The following is a 27,803-nucleotide window of genomic DNA, read 5'->3' on the forward strand; positions in this document are numbered from 1 at the left end:
TGCCTTCCGTTCTTTCCTTTGTTTCTACCACGTGTCCTTTTGCTACTTCTGTCTCATTCTCTTCTCCTATCAGTTTTTTATATGGCTATTCTGGTTTATTTTTTCTTCACATGTATTTCGTGTGTTAGGACCTGTTTCAGGAGAGTATTTATGGTGCCCAAGAGGGCACAGAATCTTCCAGTAGGGCTCACTCAGACACGAGGTAAAAGAATCTAAAATTGTCATGACCTCATAACCTATAGCCTAGGCACATTCCTAAAATAAGGCTCGAAATTCCCTCGAAGTGTCAGGAGCCCTGCGCTTGCACCTTCCACTTCCTGGCATTAATAAGAAAATACCTTTTAAACACACAAACAAAGTGACACACAGCATGAGTTAAGATCGCATCAGTGCCTTCACAGAACAAACCACAGAAACTAACTTTCACACGTGGCTTCCATAACAGGGAACCTAAGTGGAGGGAAATACCCTTCTGCACACCTGGTCATGTGCCTAAGCTGCAGCGAAGGTGTAATTTTAGACACGGCTTTCTGTTTAGTATTTCCTACAGAGTATCTTTAGGTAGCGTCACATTTGGTAGAGAGGGTTTCTGGACTGTTTTTGTTTTGGATCCCACTCCAGGTCATGGGTACCAAAATGTTAGGCAGTACAGGTAACTGCCTAAGTTGCAGGCACTGAACTTTGTTCAGCCTATCCCTTAAATATATACCATAGACTCAATTAATGAAGAATCCTCAAGCACATATTCAGTTTTAAACTTTAAGCAAGAACTTAAGTCCAGATGAAGTCCGCGTGAAAGACAAAAATATTCCTGAATAGTTTCTTAAACAGGGTTTAAACCTCCACTAAATGTACGACTTCCTAATTCCAGTCCTTAAACTTAAAAGCAAGTGAACAGTTTAGCAAAAAAAAAAAAAGAATAAAATCTCAATAAAACTTATTAGAAACCCCCCAAACTGTTTTCCATTAGGACCATTTCTGGTCTCAGTTAAGCTTGCTTGCTTTGTAAATAGAGACGAGGGAGAGGAACTTGTCTGAAATTACTGCTAGTGTTCAGGGGTATTATGCAAACAGCAGTCAAAAAATTCTTAAAATTGTGAAGTTCCCATTTCAGGAGAAAAGCCTAACAACCAGTGTTCAAGTACTCTGTTGCCTACAAGACCACCCACGGGACGCCCCCCATTTTCACAAGCAAACTTACAAACTGATGAACTGAAGTCACAGAACATCAACAAACACTGATTGAATTCAACAATTGTTTGGTTTGCATTAGAAGTTTTGCTGCACAACAGATAAATTACACTGAAAATCACTCAAAAAAAGTCTAAAATAATGATAAATACATGTCTGAAAAGATGGAGGGGGAGCGGAGAATCACAAAGCCTCACCAATTAGACAGACACACTTCTTAGGTCACTATCCATTCTTATTGAAAGCAGAGTTATCGCTTCCTTTGTATTAGTCTGTCTAGTCTAGTTTATTGAATCCATACTATATTTTCTTTTCTTAATTTTGAAAACGTTTCAGTAATCATGTTTCATGTATCAGTATTAACACTATTATTAAGATCCTAATTGGCCACATAACCCTATATGGATGATAAGGCTTATTAGAAAAAGAATGTTAATAATGACAGTATGTGACATGTAATGACATTATATGACAATAATGACAATGAGAGCCTTTGTCACGTTGCATTAACAATAATATATGTGCACAGTAATTATTACAGATTTCTTTTAATCTGTAAACACTAATACATACAAATAACCAATTCTGTTAGGCTGGCATATTTGCAGAACCCTTTTGCTACCATCGGAAAGAACTGTATCAGGAGGCTGCACTGGAGACGGGCTGAACCGAGCTCCCCAGCCCTCGGGCTGCTGAAGGCCAAGCGGATCACGGAAACGGTCCTCTCAGTCTCCAAGAGTCTCTGCTGGCTGTACTATTTTTGTTGTACCCACTGCCAGCTAATCCCTCGGATGGCACTAATGCAGACTTGCCTGCTCTCTTAGCCAGCATTACAGTTCTTGTGATTGCAACTAGAAACAAACTATGAGGACACCAGAAGAAAAACAGTCCACAAAACCAAGGGCAACGTGAATTGAAACTAACTTGCAGATTTTTTTTTTTCCCTTACAAACAAAATCCTGTAACTGAAAACTAAATGGTTCCCAATGACTGTCATTTCCCACGCTTCTAATAATGACCTAACTATTTTAAAACAAGTCTATCTCGGCTACATGTATACAAAAAAACCCCCATTGATAGGTGTCAAATTCCCAGCCCTGTAACCCTAGAAACTTCAGAATAAACTCAAGATGACTGGTTAGTGCAAGTATTTAAGTTCTTACCTTGTCTTTTGTTAAAGTGTGTTTCTTGACAATTTTGGGTTGATTATTCAGTGTAGTGATAGAAGAACAGTTATACTGACCAAGATCTGCCTCTTGTACACTTTTACCTTTACCTGTTCTTCCCAAAGGCACAGGTTTTGCAACCTAAGAAATTAGACAGGAAATTAGGAAAGGAAATATGCCAATTTTGTATTCCTTTGCAACCTACAGAAAAGATGAACGTAGGTGGGGTTTTTCTTTTACTTTACGAAATAGTCACCTACATAAATCCAAGTAACTGGCCCCTGAACTGTGGTATAAGACTACTTTCTAATTTTATTTATCATAAACTCACTGTCAACATCTTTGAAAGATCAACCAAGACCCACAAGAAACAGGCATGATACAAAATTCCTGTTCAGAATACATACCAAATAATCTATTCTAGTATTGTATAAGCACATGCACAGCTGTACGAGATGTGAATTTATCAAAGGGGACACAGCTCCCCATCAGTCAGCCTCTGGTGCAGCCTACCACCTTATGACGTGATGAAGGAGCTGCCGCACATCCCCCATCACATGAATGGCAGCAGCGTATCTAGACTATAAAGGAAAGAGATGACCATAAAGTAACGCACGTCCTCAAGTAAGTGCAGCGATTGCTAAAAGCCACCACATCTCTCTCTCAAACAGAACCCATGAAGTTCCCATGTTACACATGTGAGCCAGGAAGCACAGGGGGCCCAAATATGCAAAATGTTCTTAAAGCTTTAATTCCCACAGACGTCAGCACTCTGTGCAGCAACGAAGATGAAGGATTTACCATGAACAAAACTGGTGTTTGGAGACAAGTACATTTTATGCAGGATTAAATATTACATTAAATACTCTCCCTTAAATATACATTAATATATGCAGGATGGGGGAAGAACCACTCCCAACGCATCCCCCCTGCTCTCAAATGAAAACCCCAAGTCCCTCAAAACCGGAGTGTATGCCTTCAAAGGAACACAGTTCCTCTGCAGCTAACGGAGGCATTCTGCGAACTATTTATGCCGAAAACACCAGAATGAATACATTCAAAGTCTATCCATTTTTACACTGTCTCATCCCGTAGGTGCACTTCAGTCCAAAGGCACTCGGTTCTCTAGATGCAAACCAATAGGCTAGAATATAACTTTCTGGACCTTCAAAAAAAGTCTATAATCATTCTGTTCATACAAGTATATTCTAAAAATACTACTAAATTAAACTAATCTCAGACCTACATATACTGTAAATTACACTGACCATTTGTTCAAAATTTGGACTAATTTAAAAATATATGTACTTATGACATTGTATGTCTATATATATGTATGTATATGTGTATTTATACATAAAGTCATACAATGAACACACAGGATGACAGTACATGTATTTATGGACAAGCATACATTTTTAGGCTTGAACTCAAAACTGTGTATATACATAACCCTCTTCATAAAGGTATGTAAAAATCCACTGGAAGCAATAGTTATTTATTACATACTCTGTTTCTTACCCTCTCCTCTATTATAGGAAGTGAAAGATCAATGAAAGGTTCTTTTACTGTTGAAATCTTGAAGAAAAAGAGAAAATGCATATTAAATGCAAAGAACAATATACGGGTTTAGCACATAGCTCCCGTTTTAAATCAAATTATTATCAGAAACTATACAAAAAGCTAATTAGTTACAAGATCTATCAAACTACAATGAAGAACTTCCCAAAAACATTTTTCCTATTTTTTTTTATTTTGAATTAGCTCAGATTTTCCCTCTAACACTGCACAAAATTGCAGCATACAGATGTAAAGGGGAAGGCCATTCATCTGGGCACGACCTAGACCTAGAAGCAGTGTGGTGCTCAGTTTCTCTGAGCTCCAGCCAGATTTTCAAGTCATGTGGGCCTTCTAGATGGTACAATTGTGCAGAAAGCTAACTTTCCTGATCCTGGACGCTTTTGCGCAGGCGTTTGACCTTGTACACTGTTAAGCAGCAAGGACTGGTTAATGACAGTTAGATGACAGGTTCTAACCTGATGCTCTCAGAAAAGACTAAGTCAAGCTTACTGGTTACAGCCAAAAGCTTTATTAGAAATTTTCACACCATAACATACACTAGTAATTGTTAAAATAAATCTAATTACTGGGGAAAAGGGGATTGAAAAAAACCCGACCTTCTTTTCTTTACTGGAGTTTTATTTTGCCATCTATAAACCATATAAAATCTCAGCTGAAACTGGAAATACCTGGCAAATGATACCTAAAGACATTCTCTCTCGGCACTTCCCATCTGCCTTTATGGCTAGAACATCCCTTCCAAGCCTGTTCCTTAAGCTCTCTCCCTTGCCGTTCTCAAATTCCCTCCAAAACTGACTTATCTTACCTCTGGAAAGACTGTGAAAAACAAGGCCTTAAAAAAACATAAAAATCATGTTGTACATGTAAGTTACTGAACACAGTCACGTCCTCAATTACTGTCATCCTTGCCCTTCTCTTACGTTTGTGACCCTATCTTCCACCTGCAACATTTGATACGGACCGTAGGCTTATTTTTACCTGCTGTGCGAGGGACTCAGCGTGGTGTAGGTTCCAGTAAAGCAATAAATGAGATGAAACCTATTGCAACTATGAGGACAGACTGCCTGATGAGCGATGTTCAAACAGGGGTTCCTCTAAAGAGTGAGTGTGCATGAACAAACATTGGTCAAAAATATCTTTGCCAATGCAGGCAAAGGAAAGCGAACGCTAAACTCTTCCTCAGAGGGCTACAGCTAGCAAAGTCCCGAGTCCTGTGCAGGCAGAATGTAAGAATCCAGCAAAAATAAACGAGACACGCAAAACGCATACAGCCTCTATTTTGTATATCGTCGAAGTTCTTCATTGATACAAGTAGCACATTGAAGTGTAATCTGCACATCACACACAGGGAAGTTTACCTGGCACTGCAGGACTGTGCTTAATTATTCAGACTGATTGATTTACTTAATCTCTATAATATGAAATACAATGTTTTAAACCAAACACAAATGTAACATTCAATTAGAACAGTCATGCAAATAAGACTTTTTCACTTTCAAAGTTAAAGAAAATTATAAGGATCATGGAAAGCATTTATGATGAAATGTCAATAATATTAATTATGAAAGGAATATGCTGTTCATTAGAGTTATTACGTTAATTATCAAAAATACTTCAAGAAACAAAAAAGTAATTTTAGCATTTCCCCACTCATACTAATTCAAAGTAAGTAATTCCCAATTTTCAGGTATATCCCAGAAGAGTAGGCAGGAGGATTTACGTTTTAAGATAGGTAGGTGTTTTTAAAAAAATCAAATAGAATTGGGGTGTAACACGGATGATTACAGAATTTGGAACCTCCAGCCTTAAGTTAGATATAAAATCAAGCCCAGAACTTGAATCCTTTTTGAATTCAAAGGACCCCTCTTCTTAGGTTTGGGAGGATAATGCTTTAAAGAAGGAATTAATCATTTTAAATGAGAAACTTTCAATAAAGTCTTGTTTTTACAAACAAACAAACAAGTATAAAATTGGCAATACAATTTTATACTTTCAAGACAATGTAATCAAACCAGTATGTGATCTATTCCACATCAAACCAAATTCCAGAATACCTACATTTTCACATTCCTCACACATGACAGTGCTAGTCAATTCACCAACAAAGATCCTATCTATGAAGTTCATCTTCACACCCTCTCTTCCATACGCTGAAAAAACATTGCCTTTTTTAAATGTGAAAAATAACAGATCCAATGCCACACTATAAGTACAACAAAACTCTTTCTAAGATTTATTGTGAAAGCACAATTTTAAACATATTCAAAACGTTTTGGACACAATACAATAACTAATACATCATACACCGTATTATCTCAACATTTAAAAACACTTCAGTGATACAATTCCCTTTTATCCTTCCCTTCCCCGCCTACTGTAACAGAATAATAACACTGTGTCTCTCAAGAAGAAGCCTTTTAAATAAAATCTCAGATTTCTTTTGAATACCTAATATTGGATTGCCTTGATATGGACAGTAGGGTAGCAGACAGGTTGTTACCCTATCTAAATGGTTTTTGAAACTATGAAACTCTAAAAAATTAGACAAAAGCCTGTTCTAATACGTCTCTATGCCTTGACTGTTGCAGATTTGGGAAGGGCGACTTTCAAAACAGCTTAATCCTTATTAAGACTTTAATTAAAACAAAATCCCCCAAATTAGAACTTTTGCATAAACACACAAACACAAAAATGAATTTAAAAACTCTTGTTTTGAAAAAACATGCCTTCTTTTGAAACGGCTTCCTGTCTTGGCTTTGTAATCATATTTAGAGTGCTCGCAGGATCAGTCAGCTGACAGAAATCAGTTTTGTTTATGGGAAGTGGCCTCTCCGAGTGATACAATAATTGTGGCTGTATAACAAAACTGAAGATGCAGCAAACTATCTTAGAAAACAAAATTAAATTCTACCTATCATTACAAGAGGCATTATTAGCACAGGGGAAGACTTTATCCTGGATGCAAAGACGCAAGTCAGCACATACTAAGCTCTCTATCCTTTAGATACGCACTAGGTGGCACTAGAATAATACATAATAAAAGTCTTGTAACTACAGTACTTCGGGATTGCTGTTTTTGAAGAAAACGGTATTTAAAAACTTGTGCATTTTAAAAAGTTTTCAATAAAGAGTTGCATACCTTTGACTTTTCTTCTAGTTTCTTCATCTGCCGTCTTAGTAGTTGGATTATTAAATGCTTTTAAGATACCAGTTTGTATACGCTATAATTAAAAAAACCAACCAAACAAAACATTTAGCAAGTATTTTAGGTGTAAACATTCTAAAAACTATTACTATATGATTAGATTTTTATCTACTCTTATTTCCATAAATAAGCATAATTTAGTATTTTAAAACTACTGTTGTTATTCACTAAGAGTGTCAAAGCTACATGAGCTTAACTTTAGTAGGTAACCATCCAAAAATTTCCTCCCCTTAAAAAGGGAGCCATTGTAGAGCTTTCGAGAGGTTATCAAGAAACTGTAAGATTTTCAGTGAACAAATACTTTCCATTTCTTCCACTGTTGGGGGCGGCGGGGAAATGCGGAAGAAAAATGGACTATTCCCGATTGACTAGGATACAAAATACTTGAAGGCAGCTAAGTATCTTTCAATAGCCAGGCTTCAATGACTCTGGGCAGGTTTTTTATTACTTCTGTTTATTTTCTAACACTGCACATTTCAAAGTTATGTTAGAAAACCTTAGGAGGAGAGATACAAAACTTTTTATGAATCCATATGAAATGTCATCAACATTTACTCAAACAATCCTAAAAACTACATTTTTGAAAGAAGAATCAGAAAGAAGCAAATTCATACAGGTGAGCTGTAGCTGCACCTCAAAACAGGGGGTGCTTCCCCCCCTATTTCTCAGCTGCCCTGGGATGCTGTATTCCTGAGACGCGTACCCTGGCAGCAGAACCACACAGGCTGGTACGAAAGGCGGCTCAGCCCGACCTCCGACACGCTGGGGAGAGGGAAGCCGGAGGCTGCATCAGGTCCGCAGCCAGAGAACACTGCAGCGTGCATGACCCGTGTTTCCCTTTCTCCTGGCAAATGTAGTGGCTCTCTAATCCACAAACTCTAGTAACGTGCACGAGCCTCTCACGTCTGTGTGCAAATGACACTTACAATTACACGCGTCACTGAAGTCACTCTTAGAGCAAAGTGCCGTTCTAGAGACAAACAGTGATACCAAACCTTCTGCAAGTAACTCAAACCCTATGTCCTAACAGGAGAAGAATAATAAATAACTCGTTTGCAGGCAGCAAATAACACTTTCAAGCCATGTGTTACAAAAGAGTTACGACGACAGACAGCGTTGGAGGTTCGGTTTCCAGTTCAGGCACCCATCAGACCAAGTCATACTCCTACCTTATGAGTATGTGACCTGGCTTGTGAATTAACTCCCGCTGCCCCCAGCTCAGCTTTGTTCATCTTAAAGCCAACAATATACTAAAAGGACTAATCAATAGGTAATTCATGAAGTTGAGCACCATAAATGGGTTTAGGGCCATAAGCAACCCTTTTGTTGGGATTAGCGCGTTGAACCATTTATTTAGGTCAAAGGAAAGACACAGTCTTTGAATGGGCAGGGTGCTGCCGACAATGGCAGCAGACATTAATCAATTAGCAGCAGGGTTCAGCCACTTCAGGCCCCGGTGTGAAACCATCTCCGGCCCACATTGCTGGAAACGGCAGACGCTATGTCATCTTTATTGTAGTATCGACAAGCTTTTATCTTAAAAAATCCACTTGTGTACATACGCACTTTCTAACTTTTTTTAATGTGGATAGGAAAAAGTTCAACACTGGTGTCGGAAAGCCTTTTTATGAGGTACAGAACCACGGAGAAGAGGCAAAAGTGGAATGTGTTTTTTTGTTAGTTCCTATAACTAGTGCCATGTTATATATCATATGTACTTCTCACTAAAACTCTTAGGGTTTAAAAAAAATTAATCCCGGTAGGGGTAGGGAAGCAAGGATGGCTGCGTTCAGCTCTCTCGCAGGTGGATGGCAAAGCAGCCGGCTGCCCTTGCAGCAGGGCTGTTCCCTCTTCCGAGAGTAAAGTTTAAAAGTGGCGTGAAAGGGAAAGGTTAGCGGCTGTAACCCCTGCTACAGGATTCTGGTGGCACACACGTTGCTGCAGGCCGTCCCCAGCCGGAGCCCGCGTGGTGGGGAGGCCACGGGGGCAGCTGCCGGGCTGCCGCGGCAGGCAGAGCTGGCTCTTGCCTGTGTCCGGCCAGCATGCCAGCCGGCGCTCACCACGGGCCTGACATTTGCCGTTTGTCACGCCATCTACAGACACGGAACACGGGATAATTAAATAAAATTAAAAAAGAAGAGAGAGCGCTTTTACTAGTAGTGTCCCTGGCGGGGCAGCCCGAGGTGATAAAGACGTGTTTGCAGTAAGGCACCATTAGGGCAGCCGAGGGGTGTAACTGCAGGGCAGGGGGGGACCAAGCCCTCCCTGCCCGCTGATGGGGGCAGTAGAAATACTCGACTGCCTGAAAGGTCACTTAAAATTCTCACCACCTTCCATTACTCTTTTGTGGTAGCTACTGTAGCTGTCACCGCTCTCTAATAATAAACGATTCAAAAGGCAAATACAAACGCAGGTTATCATAACGATAGCACATTCACTGGTGAAACAGAAGATTGACCTGAGGGGAAAGCACAATCACCTACTGGAGAAGAAGCTTCGTTGTTGTAATAAACCTGCTTTCGGCAAATCCTCATTTGTGAAGCAAATACAGTTTTCACCTTTTATTACATGAAAATCAACGAACAAAATAATAAAGTTTCCCTCTACTGCAAAAACATGACAACTGTTTTCTAACTGAAGTTAGCTGCTTCTGTGGTGTGCCCTGGTCAACGCATAATTTTGTAAGCATGACAAAGTCAAGGTTTAGCTGTTTCTCCCTGTAGTTCAGTTCTGTTTATGATCAAGTGTACTGCTGACAAGACCAACATATATTAATATTCTGGTAGGATGGAGATTTGTTCGCTCTACTCTAGTGCCAGGAACTGGGCTCAGACACAGCTTTATGTCTTATCTGCAAGATAATTCAGCTCAGGATCATGACATTCATCGCATTACTAAATGAGAGGGAAGAGGAAGTACGCTGGTCAGTACAAGATTTAAGGCCCTCCTTTTGAGGAGACTTAGAAAAGGCTATTTACCAAAATATCATCTGAAAAGAAGGGTCCAAGACTAAGTCAGGCGGATGAAATCTCATATGGTCAAGCAAGCAAACACACACTTTCTTGCATTCAGCAATGCAAGAGGCAGAAACAAAAAAACCCCACACAGGGACATTTTTAATAAAATAACTGCTTATATACTTAGCATACTTAGATGTAGATTTTAAGTAATGAAAAGCAGCACCTTATTTATAAAACAAGTAGTTCTTCACACTTTCAAGAGATACAAGAAACTTTGCAAAATTTTATTTTCGTCCTATTTTTTTTCATTTAACTAGATTTCAATGAAAATTGTGGGCAGGCCCACAGCTAGGAGCTGTTAATTTCTGTCCCAAAGCTTTAAAATGCACTTTGTCAGCTAAATCAGAGGTCCTACTTCTACTTTCTTGACTCCCCAGAAGTCCTTTTTTTTGATCCTTTTATTTTTTTTAAATAAAGGCAAAGAATTCAGATTCCTAAAGTTATCACGATCTACTTACCATACTCTTTCTATTGCTGACTGAAACTTTCATTCCAATCAGCGATTTTAACATAGCAACATGAACATAATTAAATCGTCTTTCAAAGAAGTCCTCATTTTTCTCAAGGTAACAAAAATAGCCACTCTTACTTCATTAAGTACATCTTTAAAACATTGGGAACGTGAAGAACATTGAAGCAATGACTAGTAGTTCACCAAACAGTCAAATAAGTTCTTTAAAAACATGCACAAAGACGTTTACCTTTGTTTCTTCAATCCTCATCGCATCCAACAGGTAGTGCAGAAGTTCCTGGCTGTCCTGCTGCTGGAACCCCTTAAATCGAGGAGCCCTATGAAAGAAGTGGCAAGGAATTTAAATTTACCTTGGGAGGTTCTTAATGAGACAGTGTCTACATCAGACACTTGTTGGCTTACAGGGGTGCAAATAGGTGCAATCCCTGCCGGACCTAATGGGGCTTTAGGAAGCTCCCGGTGTGGTTGCAATTACACCAACAAGGCTGCACTTTCATCTGGGTAGCATTTTGACCCTATTGGGGATGGCTTGACTAAAATACAGCTTTGCCAGTAGGGTTTCATCCGTGCTAGCAGCACTTTGCTGACAGACCACACCAGTACTTCTGTATCACCAAACAGTCCCAATGTCACGCAGGAGATCCCTGCCCACAGCAGGGGGTTGGACTAGATGACCTTTAAAGGTCCCTTCCAACCCAAACTATTCTATGATTCTATGATTTTCAAAGTGCTTAACCTCCCTTGCTATCTCACCCTTCTCTCTACCAAGAAGAAATCTCAAATGTGCATAAAACAGTCCGTATATAGTAAACCAGAAACGGCATTACAGTCTGAATTGGAAAAAGATGAACTTGAAATGGAAGGGAAGTCACAAGGTTGTGCATCAAACAAACAAAGAAAAACTGCGGGTCAGAATCCAAATAAGAATTTCTTAACTTCTCGAACAAAAGTATGTATAACCATCTCTTCGGAATGGCTCCACAGTCAATCAATCCAGTAATCTGCAGCTTACTGAACTGAGTGAACAGTCAATGAGTAAGATGGCAAACATGCTAAAAATAAGTAGCATCACATAAGCATATGGATTTCAAATGCTATTAAGAAAACATAAGAGAAAATTGTAATAATATGATATCCTGCTATATGTAATTTACATTGCATTCAATTAGTCTTTTATTTACGCTACATTTCTTCAACTAATATTACAGATACTGGAGGTAAATGCTCTAAACATAGGACTTCCATTCTAAGAGCATTGCTAATGAGAAAAGCCAGGGTTTGGGGTGGGGTTTTTTGGTAGAAGAGTTAATCACTCTTCCGTTATCAGGTAAGAGTTACTCTTACAAAGTTTTCAAAGGACCTTTTAGCATTGTGAATTATCAACTCACATCATATCCACATCCAAACTCTGGTTCTACAGTCTAACAAACTGCAATACTTCACGGCTGAAATTCATATTAAAGCATATACTATTACCAAAAGCAAACGAAACGCATCTTCATACCTAAAACGGGAAGAGCCCCGAACCGATGACACAATCTCTTCACAGTTGTTTCGATTCAGACAATACATCTGAATCCAGATTCCAAAAGCTATCAGGTCTACAAAAGCAGGTAACTGGCTACACATTGTCTGATTTTTTCCCCCCCCAGAGCTGCTTATGGGAGTTGTATACCCAACTGGTTTTGAGAGCAAAAAAAAATCTGAGCTGACAGAGGTTGAAATTTCACAAGTCTTCTGCACTAATTCAAAGGAACCTTCCTGATTCACCCTCGTAACAGCCAAGTATATCAAGTATTTGGCTCCCACTGCATATCAAATATATAAACGTTACAAATTTTAGCTTTTTTTCAATTCCTGAGTGCACCAAAAAAAGTTATCTGGACAACCCATGGAAGATCATAAAGTATCCATACTGTTACTGTGATTTAATATTGCTACATTTCCTGTCACCGCTAATTTACTTTACTAATCTGAATAGCCAACATTAAAAAGAAAATCCTGATACCATGCTCTTTGCTCATGCTAATCAGGTTTAGAAGACAGGGGATGGTGTTGTCCATCCCATCAGAACTTTACAACCCTTGGTAAAATCTTTCAAAGTCTCATTTCCGTGCCACATCCGTAAGCACGGGTGGCACATACGCCAGCCCTGAGCCCACCAGAACCGGTTCCTGCACGGCAGCCCCCCGCGGGGATTTCCCTGGCCAACCCCAGAACGGCGGCGAGCAGCATCTCGGGCTGAGCGCGTGAAGTGGCCTGCAGGAGAAAGCCACGAGGCTGCAGCTCCCCAGCTGTGATTGTTTGTGGGGTGAGTGATAAGCACTTCTTGTGTAACCGCGTGCCACAGCCATCCTTTTTACAATAAAGTTGAATGAAGGAGGGGTTTTTTTGTTTTGCTTTAGTTTTGAGATCCCCAATGAGCTAAAAAGCATTAGAGCTGCAACGGAAAAAGATACTGCTTCTGCACAAATAATAACATCACTACCTTTTGGATGTGCGATACTGAATGACTGAAATCCCCAGATTACAAGCCCACCTTCTAGAACGTACTGGCTACTCAGGTTAAACAGAGATCTAAGTCACCAAAGACTACAACACCTTCTTAAAAAAAAAAAAAGCATCTGCGTACTTCCAAACTTTTTCTCTCTGAAACTAAAAGGCTTGAAGGAAAGGGTCTACATGCCTTGGAAAATACACATCTGGTGTCGCCCTTGCCCTCTCAGACTACAGCGCCCTTCGGGCTGTCCTCCTCCGTGGTGTCTGGCCACAGCACCAGCAGAGACAAGCCAGCTTGCGAGTCAGCCCAAGGACGCAGAAGGGACGCTGGCGCTGGCTGAGTTTGTACCGTTACGCTTCACTATGCAGGACAAACAAAAACCAAGGGCTCCACGGGAAAGGCAATTCTCGTAAAAAGACCACCAGCAGCATCCACATGAGCCTCATAAACCAGAAGAGGAAAAACCGCTGTTTCAGGCTACGCTACCATTTACACCTGTGATGTTTTAGTCAACTGCACAGGGGTAACGTTGCATCTGTTCATAAGCCAGGCATTCAGTCGTCTCAATCACTGCTATGCAAAAACTGGAGATCCCTTTGGTACTACTCACAGCATCTCAACATACTCTAAAAATCATATTTTGCCGGCACAGATTACATAGAAATTACAAAATACACTTGTGACTATGTGGATAGATCCTGAAGGGGTTATCCTTACTAAGATAACCATAGCTAGAAGGTTTCTCGTAAACAATTCAGATCTCCAGCTTCTTGCAACCCCAAATGAGACCGTGTAAATATTCACTATTAACATACTCCTATTCACATTGGCTGTAACTGGCCAAACCATGCCTGTCTTTCCAGACAAGTCACCCTTTAGATCTTTAATTAAAGTCTTGGACCAATTCATCTAAAATGGGATTGGAAAGGGTGGGGTTTTTTGCATTTCCAGTAATGCCACCAAATGGCAGCTGTGGCTCTCGCTGCACACTGGGAAGAGCACAAGCAGGCGTAGCCACGTGCAACCCTTCCAAAATCTAGCACAGGAGACAACTGGCTGAGCAGGGCTCAAACGGGAATTTTAGCAAACTGGCAGAGCAGCCAGAAAAACCAACCACTTACTGGGTTACTCAATTCTATTAAGCGCATGTTGAGCCAGTTTTCCTTTTCAGCCTCAGATTGCATGCTCTGGCTAACCAGCACATCGAGCCGTAAATACCTATCAGTATTTTCTCAAGGCACAATACTCTTACTTGCCCAGCCATGCTCTTCAGCTGTTCTAGGGTTCCTGAAGATGCGGTTTCTTTCCCACTCATACACTAAACTGCTCAGGTTTGCTTCAGAAATTTGCACTCATGGACAGGAGAAATTAAAGGCGATCAGAAAACGCATCAGACGTGCGACGTGCCTACAACAGTAAAACTTAAAGCCGGGCAAGATGTCAAGATGCCAAGCCAGGGCACAGCAGCCCTGGGCTACAGGCAGGACAGTGATATAAGGGTCTCAGTTTTGAACTGCTTGCTGGAGGCGCTTTGGGATGTAACTGGAGAAGGATCTAAGGTGACGAGGCATCTAAGGTCAGTGCCTAAAATTAAGTGGAATAAATCTGGACCTGCAAATGCAAAACAACATGTTCACATTTACAAATATGATACTTTCACACTCGTACTTCGTATCTACTTTTTGACACAAAGTTGACAATACCCCTCGTTAAAAATTATTTAATGATGCTGCTCTGCTATGAGGCTTACTATAAAATCTGGAATCAGCAGAGTGGGAGATATTTTTTAGCGTTCTTTTTAAAGCTAATTTTTTTTTTGCATGTGCAGGTCAACCTAAAAAATTAATTTCAAATTTTAAAAAAATCAATTCAAACTTGAAATGCTCCTCTTAAAAATTAAATATTTTGGTTTAATATTATTAAAATGCGATTTTTTGCTTCGATTAAAATCAGATGTTTTATTTCCAATTAATTTGATTGTAAAAACTAAATACATTCTGAAAAGCACCGAACCTTTATTTCTGATCCAATAAAACACTCAATATACATTAAAAAAATAAATAACGTATGTACCTGCGTGCACGTTTACATGCATGCACAGTTTCACTTTTCAATTTGCTAAAACAGTTTTCTCATTGTTTCTTTCATTGAACGGCCAGGAATCTGAAAGAATCTTTTTTTTTTTTTAACCCAGATGCCGAAATCAGTTTAATGCTGAGAAACCTACTTAGTTAGCCACAGTATTATCATTAGTTTTATTTATGAGAAATTTCTTGTTTTCCTGAGACAGTGAGAATCAATGGGCATATTCAGCCTATCTCCTTCAATATATGCACATTAATAGCTCCAGTGTATAGCGAGAAAACAAAACCTTGCATTTACACAACCTGGATCCCAGTACTAACAGGAATTTACCTTTTTTTTTTTGCCACAGAAGCAGGGCCAATGCAAGAGACGTTATAGTAAAAAGGAAGAAAAATTAATAATTACTTGCCAAAGAAGCAAGCAAAAACTCCATCACTGTTTCAGGAGGTTTTTTTCATTGTAGACACACCCCAGAGCTGGATCTTCAATGAAAATCAGAAAAAAGCCCCACACATACCTTTCATTACTGTTTATTGTTTGCAGTGTAACCTCCCACTGATGAACACAGAATAATCATTTCAGATGAAAATTAATTTACTAAATGATATTTCAAGGGAAAATAGTTTACCCGTATGTTCCACACCATTTTATTAGCTTAAATGAAAGGAGGGAAAAATGAACTCAGCCATGGCAGTTTTCCGTTTCTCTTAGTCTTTCCTTTTACTAGCACGCAGTGCACCTACGAGGACAAGATTATTTAGGCTTCTCTGTGCTTGTACTAAATCCTCTTCCAGCCTCACATAAACCTACATGCTTGAATTTCAGTGGAAACAAGGATGATGGGAATGTAACAGCTACCACTTTAAAAGTGAAGTGGCAGGGAAAGTGACTTGTGAAGATACTATGTAAGGTTTGAGTCATTCACCCCAGGTGACAAATGATGTCATTGGTAACACTGCTTAACATATAGTTAATCTGTCATTCATGTACGTAGCATGCTATGTAATGTTGTATATAATTCTAAATATCTGGTGTTCTGTGGAATAACATTTCAGATTAGTGCACTTGTTTTTGGGGGGAAGCCACAAAAGAAACTCAAAAAACAACAATAAAAAAAGAGGAGGGAGGGAGGGAACTTCACACCACACAGTGCGTTTACTGGAAACTTCCTACACTTATAAACCAGTATTAGGGGGAAAAAAAGGAATTAATCCATGCTGATACACAGAAATCTGACAACTAAAAGACGTGCACTCTCGTCTCCTTGAAAATATGCTTCAAGCGAGATCCTTGGCAAAAGTGGGGGACTTGAAGATGGTTGGTTGAGTTGACCGCTCACAGATGTGCTGACATATGGAAGCCAGTGCCAACGCGATACAACCTGTTGTACAGTGTCAGCAGGATAATGACAGAACAGGTTGAACTCCTGCTAATGGCCATAAGTGGTGAAGGACAACTGTGACATCTACATGCATACTACTTATCTAGCTTCTTGTTACTCATCTGGAGACCAGTTATAATTGCTTGACTATCAGTTAAAGAAATACTTTTTCCTGATGATCTACTTCCTAGAATGTTTTAATTACAAAAATTGTATCATAACATAGAATTTTAAAGGAAAAAAAACCCCAGTCCTCTAAGCATTAATACTTTTAATTCCTATCTTACATTCATTTGAGGGAAATTAAGCTATCCTTCAAAAGCAAAATCAGGATACAATTAAGTCATTCAATCATACTGCACAGAACCATCATACCTTTACTGTCTCTAATAAAAATCCTCTCAAAAATCATCCTTTCAATAATTACTGTTTTTGAGCAGAAGATATCCTAATACCTTGGAAAACTTCAGAAACAATATTAAGTCCTTGGAAATAGAAAACAGAACATACTATCTGATTTTTTCCAGTAGTGTAAAATGCAGAGGAACCCCTTTGATGCTGCAGTACCCTATAAAGAAGCAAAGTAAAATGTTTACTTAACGTTAGCCTGAAAGAAGAAATTCTGCTTATCTGCGGATGATGTTAATCTCTCAAGACCGATCAGTTACCAATGAAAGTTACAAAAAAGCATGCGAAGGGCCATTTTATAAAAGTTTCCAGAATTCACAGGAATTAGCTTTCTCAGTGATACAATAAAATATCTATTCACTGTCATTATAGAATAGCTAGAATGAAAAGTTTTGTTCTTCCTAAAGCAGTCGTTCTCATTAGTGATCCCAAGTTATATGCGGCACTATGACAGAAAACAGAGCAAAATCCTACACCATGATTAATCCCCATGATTAATCTTAACTCAAACCTGCCCCACAGACAGCAGAGTTCTGCTACCACGAGGTGCTTGGTAGGAAAAAACCCAACCAAACACAGGCTCGTCCCCACACGTAACTCTAATAAATAACAACAGGCATGCCTGTCCTATCTTGATGGCACGGATAGACAAGACTTGGCTCTCCTTTGGACGTGCTGGTCAGCCAGCACATCTTCTCTCATCTTTTTCTGCTTCACCTTCCCCAAAAAGAGAAAATGAGGCACCATTGCTTTCTGGCAAAGCACCAGATCCCTGGTACATGAGCAAAAAGCACTTGTTAGAAGTAGCTCTGAATGGACATAACAGCTGACGTGCTACAACGGAGCCATTTCCCACTTGACCATCAGAGGGAAAATACGGCTCTTCTTCCCGAGTAATGGAAATACCTGTCTGGGGAAATTTCTTCCTGACTACCAGCTGGTAGCCAAGTGAAGGCCTTTATGCATGAGGTCTTGTGTCCCTATAAAAAAGTTTTCTCTTTATATGGACGTCTAATTCTTCTTTCTTCCTTTAAGTCCTGCTAATGTTTTCAACAGAGCTCTGTGACAGCAAGCTTCACAGGTTAGCTCTATAGAATGTTAAAAAAAAAAAGACTTTTTTTTCCCCTGGCTCTAAATCTGTTGCCTTTCAGTTCCACAGACAGCTCCTTGAACTCTTATGAGGGCAGTGAAACAAGCACAGCTAATTAATCTTCTATCATTTATTGTCTTCTCTTGCTGTCATGCCTCCTTTTCACGTCCTCTCCTGTCCAAACTCCCAATATTCAAGTCCCTCTTGACATGAAGGCTTCCTATTTTTGCTACCTCTCCCTAAAGCTCCAAACTGGCTTTATATTGTAATGCTCTGTTCTGGTTAACCTGAACATTGCTACTGAGGATACACCTCCACTGTAACTAATGAAATTATTGTTTTCCTCCTTCATTGTATCTACAAACATTGCTTACGTAGTTCACCAATACCACACACATTGCAAATACTTGTGTTGTCCAAAATGCTGCACCGGTCTTCCTCCTGAGTGGAAGAAGTGAACACAAAACTCAGGAACAAGTGCAGATGATTCCTGCCAACAGACACTACTTCTATATGCATTTAATCTACTTTGCACCCTTAAACCTCATCCATCCAGCTTTCTTAACTTGTTCCTAAAATTAAGGAAACTCTGACAAAGTTAATTGCAATAAAGACATGCGATCTCTCAACTGCTGCTGCGTGGAGAAGATTCAATCTCCCCTGTCAGAGAGCCCCTGAACATGACGCAGCACCGTTAGCAAGGCAGGTGGAGGCATGACAGGGACCCAAAATAATCCCTCACAACTGGCTAAGGAAACATCAACCGTGTGTTCTGCCACTATTATCTTTAAATGGTAAAAGTCAAATAGGAAAAATAAGCAAGTTGGAAATCTTTTCTGAAAAGAGATTTTTCTCTGCAGCAATATTATTTTAAAAGAAAAGGCTCAAAAAGACTCCTAATTAATGAGAAAAATCCTCTTTCCTTCACTCCTTAAATCTTGTACAACATTCCCTCAGTTTCCCTTAGCATTTCCTCTCAGAAGTGATAAATGTGGAATGCTCCAAGCATGTTTAGGTTTCCCTCCAAAACTAACTGCCTATGATCTCTGTTCTGTCTGCCCCACATAAACCTCTGTCTTGAGTTCTACTTTCTGCACCTGAGAAGGAAGAATGAATACTCCTTGGGGAGGGAAGACCTATGTTTATTTTGTGACCACCAATAAAATCTTCGTTAGGCAAGTATTTTTTTCCTGCATGTTCATGTAGCAATATAATACCCCTATAAATAACTATTTGGTGGAGGTTTGAAGCAGCTAAATTCTCTAACTACTTTCTGGACTCATCACTTATATGCTGCAACATTTACTTGCTACACAAATCTAAGCTTTCTTCCACTAATAAAATTATTCAATCATAACAAATAAAAGAAATAAAATTTATGTCCTCTTAATACATCAGTGTTGCATTAGTCACTAAGTCTCCAGATAAGTCAGAAGTCTGCAGTCCTGATATTCAGCATAGTGGAAAACCAACAGAAGGGCCCCGTAGCTATGCTCACAATCTGTCCTCGCAAAACATCTGACAGCTGCAACACTAACAAAATTAACAGTGGATGAATTAGTACCAGACGGTAAACAGTTGCTATAGAAAGACTCATCCATTTCTTTTCTTCTTCTCCCCTTCTTCAACCTGGCTACCCCACCACTTGATAAAATTAACACTCAGTATCATTTTTTTCTTTTGTTATTTAATAAAAAAAGCACCACAAATACCCTTTCATACACACGATGATGAACTTCACGCCGTGATCTCCCTAGACTCTTAAAGACGCAGTTCGCAGTTGAAAGGGCTGTGTCCCAGTTCTCCTATTGCCCAGTTCAAATGTGAGCATTCAAACTCATACTGCAACATCTGAAGCAGGTGGAGTCCTGTAGTCCTACAAGGACATCAAAAAAAGCAACTCTGGACGTCAAATTCAGAAGTGTTACTCCAGCACTGAACTGGAAATGAGGGCAAGTGTCAGGTGTTAAATTATTCAGCTACTTTTACTGTATCTTGCATCAACTGATCCAACATGAAAATACGTCACCATTCAGCTAGGAGATTAAAAAGCAAAAAACCCACCCAAACTCATCAATACCAATTTAATAAAAAATGATATGTGTTTTTATATATATAATCCAATTGTGTCATCAAGGAAAAGTAATCATTTTTACAGGATCAGCCTTCTGCTACAAATGAGCAAAATGTTATTAGGAAATTGCTGTGTTACTTTTTGGCTAGATAGCATACTGTAACAGTCCTGACAAGCAGATAGATCTAAGTATATAAAGAAGAGCGGCATACCATCACCTCCTGACAGCTTCAGCATTTCAACCATTCACGTTTGTAAGAAGCCTAGTAGGATTTGGAAGTGACTATACTAAGTATTAAGTAAAATGTCTGTATTCTGCACGGCCACTCAGTGTGCGTGTCCCTGTTTTGCAAGCTACGAGCAACTACTCAAAATAATGCTACGGTAAAGACTGAGACTGGGACTGGGAAGATAATTCCTGGGTCACTGAGTCCAACTCTTGATATCATAGACAAGTACATCCTATACTATCTGCACAATATGCTTCATCAATTCTTTACTGAAGAAAGGTATGGTCATATACTGTAGACTGGGACTGAGACAGCAAGATCTGTGATGGGGAAAGAATAAATTAAAAAAACCCAACAAAACAGGGTTGCAACTGGAGTCAGCAAACTTTTATGTAAAATATATAAACCCAAAGTATTATTATTAGAAGTCCTTCCCCATGCCCTTCTCCCTAGTAGTTAACTGACTTGTCTTTCTCTGACATATCTCTCTGAAATACAAACTTTTTTTTTACAGTGGATTTCTTCCTTTTACACATTCATCCTGTCATCTCTTTAGGAAAGACACTGAACTTCACTTGTTAAGTAAAAAGTGTTTGTGCTAATGCATGTGAAGACCACAAGTAGTGCATGCCTTTAAGATTACTTTATCAACGCGACTTCTTGGCAGGATTCAAAAAGCAGTTTACGGAGAATGCTGCAGCAACACAGACTTCGTCCCAGCTGGGACTCCTGCAGTCTTGCCATGCTCTCTCTTTCATTTCAGCTTTGCTAAAGAGTAGAAAGCCAACTTGAAAAGATGAAAAAAGGCTTTGTAAAAATGGCATGACAGAACACTGCATTCATACTGTTTAAGTTAATATATAGTAAATGTATTCAGTTTACGAAGATAAAGATTTCCCATTCTCCTACTTCCACCACTGCAGACTGCTGAATTTGCTGAAATTCTCCCTTTCTTCTTTCTTGCTTACGCAACCATCAACAACAAAATAATCAAAAGACCAAAACCTTGTGTCATACCTGTGCAGCCACTTACTGCCCCAGAACACCTAATTTCTTGCTAACAGGATGTGGCTGACACTTTTATTATTGATACTAGAGCTAGTAAAGGATTTATATCTAAGTTGTGTTCTGCAAGGCTAACAAAAGTAAGAAGTAGGGATGAAGGCAAGAGATGGCAGAAGCTGACAGATACACGTCTAAAGAGCAAAAGTCTGCTGCCCACATTAAAATATGCTTCAATTTTAGCTGATAGTTAAAGTATACGCCCATCTTAAAGATCAAAAAACAACAACAAAAAAGAACAACTAGACATCTGAGATTTAATACCGATATATTGTATAGCCATCACTTGATGACTATACAAATACAAACACACACACACACAGAGCAGATACAAAATAGCTATCACTTCAAAAATATAATGCCATCTGAAGTGCACTGCATCGTGATTATTTTACAATGAGTTTGCTAAGGTGGGCTTCAAAACATGTTTTACAACATCTCTTCCCTTCTATCCTTAACACTTACAGAGAAAAAACTATTACTCCTATTTAATCATTTCCCTTCCATTTCTCGACCAAGTTTTGTTCTTAAAATCACATTTTTGAGTCAGCCCGAAACAGGAGGAGTGAGGAAACAACATATTTTTCTTCCCTATATATTCTTCTTCCAGGTAGGTAATACTGAACAGCGAATACTGCTCTTTCACTCAAAATCACTGTAAGGACACTGTATACACATTTCCTTTTACAGCTCAAAAGAATCAAAAGGAAGTCAAGTACAACAGAAAAAATAAGTTTCTGAAGTTGAATTTTGAGGATAAAGAAAAAGTAATAACTGATTTCTTTATCAGAATTAAACTATCCCTGCTCTAGTTTAAAAGCTTTTGTTTCTTTATACCATATTTTAAACCCATGCTTGCCCAGTGAGGCTGCCCTGGAATGCCATGGTAGGAGGCTGCAACTTTCCTCCTAACTCTTGCTGCAGAACACTTAAAATTCCACACAATAATATCGCAGCAAATAAATTAACATGCATTATTAATCATTCTAAATGTGAGATTCAGCTATATCATCCTCCAGTTACTCTGCTTCTACAGCTTCTTTTACTTGTAAAGCCAATATTTAAATATTTGTATCAACTTTTAAATAGGTCTTCTACAGGTGTTTTTAAAAGCAAGATTGTTTGCATCATAATTGAAGGCACCTACAAAGCACCACTGTAAACGTTTTCCACGTCAAGAAACAAGAATTTCTTCAGGGCTTGTAAGCTCTTTGCAATCTGGAGCCATATGTCATTTCGGTACCGCTTCAAGTCCTCACTTGTTAGACCCTTTTTAATTTTGAATTGATGCCAAGGGCAGACATCATAGCAGAGGTTTCCCATTTACAAGCTTACCCTTTTTTTCAAAATACCTACATACACTTTGCAGTATTAGCACAGCTTTATGCTAACATACAACAAAACCTGAAAGGTAATTCTATTTTCTTCAGTTTTACCATGCCCTCTTCTGCCTCCTCACACTCAGTTCAAAGCCCAGTGAAAGTCAGTGGTTATGGACTGGGCCATACGTTTCATGAAGAGCAGGTACAACCCTGGAGCGCAACAAGGAGCCCTGCAACTTTAAAACATGAAGAAGACATTTTCTGGACTGCCCAGTAAAAATCTAATGGCACCTTAGAAAGGACAAGAGACATGGCACACTTAGAAACATATTACTAGAAATTAAAAATAAACAAACAAGTAAAAGATACTGACAATACGTACTTTTGACAAAGCTGGCTGAACAGCACTTTGGGAGAAAGAGGACCTTTTCCAGCCTCCCTCATGCTGTGAAGGAACAAGAACATCGCTGAAGTCAAGGGTCCCGGGCTGGAGAGATTTACCACCAAAGGATCCTTCAAAGAAAAGGTAAATTGCACATCAGATTTCAAAGTTAATGACACACAAGACTTATTTCAAGTGAGTACATTTGTGACAAAGAAACAATGTCACTTTCAGTCTTCGAGTGTTTTGCTTTTTTTTTTTAAAATGTTGATGTCACTACATGATTGAAATAGTTGAAGAGAAAGCTTATTATTTAGGCAGTAATAGTTGCAAAACCAAATAATTCTTGTTGAGCAAATCGGTTGGTAACCAATAGTTTTGGAAACAGGCATGTCGATGAGCCAGTCTGATTCTCACAAAAACAGACCACCTCCTTTATTACCTGCTTTACTCTTACTCCCACGTGCACTGAAATTCAGTTGGAGAGACAACGCGGGCAACCTCCTCCGTGGGCCAGCATAAGATGGAGCTCAGTGGCACTCTGTCTACTCAACCTTAGGGAAGGGGTGGCCAGCTTCTCTGACCTGTGAGCCGCACACCGAAATTTCCACGCATCCGACAGCCACAGAAGCACACCCTGTTCCTCCGGGAACCAGGCGCCCGGAAGGTACCAGCAGTGGTTCTCAGCAGGGGCTGACAGCAGACCCCACAGGTCTGCTGTGTTGGCGGGGCACAGGCACGGGGTGCATCCCACACAGCCCCTCCTGGTGTGAGATTCACCCTAGCCAGCAGGTCCCCAGGCTGGAAGGAGCCGGCCAGCAGTCACCCGAGCCAGTCTTAGAGCAGGATACACTCCTGCACTGCTTACATGCCACGTGCGTCTCAACGGCCGCAGATCGCCAGCTCTCCCTAACACGCTCCCAGCCTCATACATGACTGCAATGCTTCCTACTAGCTGGCCTGACTCTCACAAAAACAGATTACAACTGCCGGACAAACAATTAGAGAGGCTGCCTCATCCAGAAAGCAGATCCACACGAAACATAGGCGCTATGGAAACACACAAATATAAAGTATTTGCATTACATACACTATCAAAAGGTGGAAAAACGCCCTTTACCAAGCAGGAAGCTGGGAGTTTCTACATTACTATTAGTTAGACTGCTGCAGCCCTCTAATCCTGCGTTGACATACAAAGACCAGAAAACAGTCTTTGCTCCGAAGATCTTATTTACATTGTAAGCATTGTCACGAAACAAAAAATAAATCTTTCAACCTTATGGCTGTGCAAGTGTCGCATCAAGCATAAGCCAACGTACCACTGGCTTTCTAAGCCTCCGGACACAAACAAGCTCCAGACCTCTGCTGTGACTCAGGATAACTTAGTGAAACATGTTGCTGCTCAGAACTGCCACTGGAGGAAATATAGACAAGCAATGCAGTGAATTTCACACTGTTCTTGCCTGGAGAAGCTATGAACATCACCAACAGCAACATACAGAAATCTTCATCGTTTCAGAGGTATCTGAAACAGAATCCCACCCCTCAACCCTCACTGCCACCAGAAAGCTCCCAGCGAACAGCGGAAAAAGAAAAAAGTCTCTAAGACATGACTAGGAACAGCAGCATATTCTTTTGGTAATAACCACAGGAGTCTCTTTCCCATATGCCTGCAATGAGCTCGAGGACAAGAAATTTGGTCCTCACTGAAATTTTGCTTCTCTCAGTTCAATCCTCTGGCACGTGAAGCACATAATAAATAAACCCAAGCCTTATCAATGAAGGGCTGGGACAGACTGGAATAAAATATTTCAAGAACACTTTCTAGAGCCAAATACACTATTTCCTGTATTATATATGCATACTGAAGAAATGAAATAAGAAACAAAAATAAGCCAGTCACTCTTTCTTAAGGTCAGGCATTATTTGCTACTTCAATGTCACAAAATGTGAAAGGAAGTGATTATTGCTCCTCCTCCTCCAGGGCTGAATAATTAGTTTGTAAAAGGAGTGAGTTCACAGATATCATAAACCGACTAAACAATTAAAAGGCAAAAGAAATGGGAGAGTAAGAGTGTGTCTTTAATGGAGATGCGCTTTCCCATCCTCCAGCTTCTTCCCACATTTCCCCAAATCTGTATTTCTCACTGCATACTTACCAATTGGGAGTCTGAAGTATGACAGATTTTTAACTTTGTTCCTTTCTCCTTCATCTCATACATCAGTTCATTTAGTATATGAGTCTGTGCCAAGTTCTTAAAGAAAAAAAAAAAATAAACCCAAGAAACACATGCTGATCTTTCAACTATACATTTTTCTTTAGTTATAAATTCTAGTTTCAAGGATAGACAAAATCAGATATATTTCATAATGTACAACTAAGATTTAAATCAGATCACTAGGAAAAGCAGGTATCACCCTTCTAAGAGCCAAGATCACTGATCTCAGGCTGTTTCTAAAATTGTATCTACTGCTGTTTCTGTAATTCCAAAATAGTTTCCTAGTAATAACTTTGTTATTTTTGTTGAACAAAGATTCGTTCGTTTTATTTTTTTTTTTATGGTGATGACATTAGTATCAGAAATCATTTTTTTTCTTTTAAACTCTGCAGTCCCCCTCATTGTGCCCCAAGAAGCACAAGGGCTCTGGCACACTGAAAAGCATTACCTCTCTGAATTTAAGAGAGAAACCAACTCAACATATCTCAGCTTTTTTTCTTTATTTTTCGTTAACTTTGACTGCAGATCACTTAAGTTTCTGCCATGCCCTAAGTACGGACAGAGAACAATTAGCAGTAGTTCTACTCCTTACAAATTTACTATTTGTTTGCTGAGTTTTGTAATCACCACTATAAACACAAGGTAAAGAGTGCCAGTTCAGAACACCTTTGTAGCAGTTTTCTCTCATTTTCTCACTCCTGCCTGCAGACATACAGATGTCTCTGCTCAACTGACAAGCAATAGGATGTTCCAATATAAAACCCACTAAGGCTGCCGCTTTTCTGAGGATGTTGGATTAGTTGTACACTCAACATCAATAAAAGTGTATTAGTATAGCTCATTCCTCTTATTCTGGTCAGAAAAAAACCCATAATCAATAAAAGTACTTTTATAACTGCATCCATTGCAGGGGCTTAAAATCATCACAATGCACTGTGCAGACATTTACACTATGCATAAAGTACCACTTTTCACACCCACCAGCATGGTAAATACTGTGCATTACTCATGACTGCCTAATGCCGAACTACAAATAAAACCATATGTTCGAGTACAACCCACACACATATGCAGTGTGTAAAACACTTGACATTTTCATTTGTCTCATTACTGTGAAAAATGCTACTGATCCAAGAATTCTTTTTTGTTGTAACAGGAAATATTGCTTGGATAGTAAGAAGTGAAAAGAATTTGAAAAGGACCTTCAGAAAGCGGAATGAAGGCTGGTAACAGTCAACCTTTTCTGAAGCCCACAGTTTATACAGATTAAGTATTTCTGAAATCTATGAAGAGAAAGCTGTATGATCTTTCCATCTTACCTGCATGACAGCATTAAAAAAGCACGTATTTCCTAAATTATTTATTCCTTTGACTGGAACAGATGCACCATTACCAGAACTTCTTCCTTTCAGTATTTCACTTGTTTCACTGTTTTCTTCACGGAGTCGTATGATTTTTGATGAACCTATAATTAAACTATAGATTAACATTACTATGTAATTGCAGAGTTTAATCAATTTGGTCCTTCCATAGATTACGTTTATCATTTTTAACATACAGGAAAAGATACCTTGATGGTTAAAGCAGTTATAAAGACTGCTTTACACAGTCTTTAAAAAAAAAAAAGAGACGTGAGCAGCTAAAACCCTGGGAAAAAAATCCCCCCAACAACTACATATATCCAACAAAATCTTCCACAACAATTACATTGTCCCGTAAGACTGTAACTTCTTCAATTTCCCAAGCAATAAATAAAGTAAAACTGGCTCCGTTAGTTTATTAACAATAGGCGGTTTAGACATACGTTCATTAGACACACTAGAAACACCACACAAAGGCTGCTTTTTGGTGCATCTGAAGAGAGGTAACCAAAAGTTACCACCTGAATGCTGCAAGTCTTTATCAATTATCGCACTTTGCTTGAATTGCCTTATACAACTCGGTCAACGGCCGAATCAGAGTTGTTATCAGTTTCCCCAAACGCTACATTTGCTTCTCCACCCACCTGCCTTTGTCACAGCCTGGGGAATTGCTAACACAACCCAAATGCATACAGTGCTGTTGTTTTAATTTTATCCAACAAAAATTTGATAAAACTGCAATGGAATATGCTACCAGTATAATGTCCACATATTTCCTGCTTTCCCTTATTATTTAAACAGATGAGGGGCAGCAAAGTTAGACAGTCATTAACTTGTAGCCTAGAGGTAATTGAAAGACTTGAGATAACAATATTTAGCCTCGAATTCTACTAGCAACTTTCATACTGTCATGGTCGCAGGACTAAATATGAACATTACTGACATCTGCAGTGTCTTAAATATTGATTAACAATGCATGTCAATGTAAACGAGTTATGGACTTAATAGATGCCAAGAACTGTGATGCTGCAATCTCTGTCTTGACATATGAATT

General features: G+C 39.3%; 1 protein-coding gene across 9 annotated transcripts in view; it reads right to left on the reverse strand.

Moving 5' to 3' along the window:
* Positions 1 to 27,803, reverse strand: part of USP45 (ubiquitin specific peptidase 45) — a 55,072-nt gene that overhangs the window by 6,451 nt on the left and 20,818 nt on the right. For 4 of the 9 annotated variants that reach the window (XM_076333288.1, XM_076333287.1, XM_076333286.1 and 1 more), the window contains 8 exons: positions 26,708 to 26,853; positions 25,329 to 25,424; positions 23,170 to 23,300; positions 10,865 to 10,952; positions 7,078 to 7,159; positions 5,997 to 6,088; positions 3,867 to 3,935; positions 2,355 to 2,498 (listed from right to left, as the gene is read on the reverse strand). In XM_076333288.1, coding sequence (XP_076189403.1) covers positions 2,355 to 2,498; positions 3,867 to 3,935; positions 5,997 to 6,088; positions 7,078 to 7,159; positions 10,865 to 10,952; positions 23,170 to 23,300; positions 25,329 to 25,424; positions 26,708 to 26,853 — 848 coding nt within the window. Of the gene's footprint in view, positions 1 to 2,354; positions 2,499 to 3,866; positions 3,936 to 5,996; positions 6,089 to 7,077; positions 7,160 to 10,864; positions 10,953 to 23,169; positions 23,301 to 25,328; positions 25,425 to 26,707; positions 26,854 to 27,803 lie in introns of those variants that run through there. The other 5 variants (XM_076333290.1, XM_076333295.1, XM_076333294.1 and 2 more) reach the window with 5 other exon arrangements.

Source organism: Aptenodytes patagonicus, chromosome 3, assembly GCF_965638725.1.
Source record: "Aptenodytes patagonicus chromosome 3, bAptPat1.pri.cur, whole genome shotgun sequence".
Classification (NCBI taxonomy): Eukaryota; Metazoa; Chordata; class Aves; order Sphenisciformes; family Spheniscidae; genus Aptenodytes; species Aptenodytes patagonicus.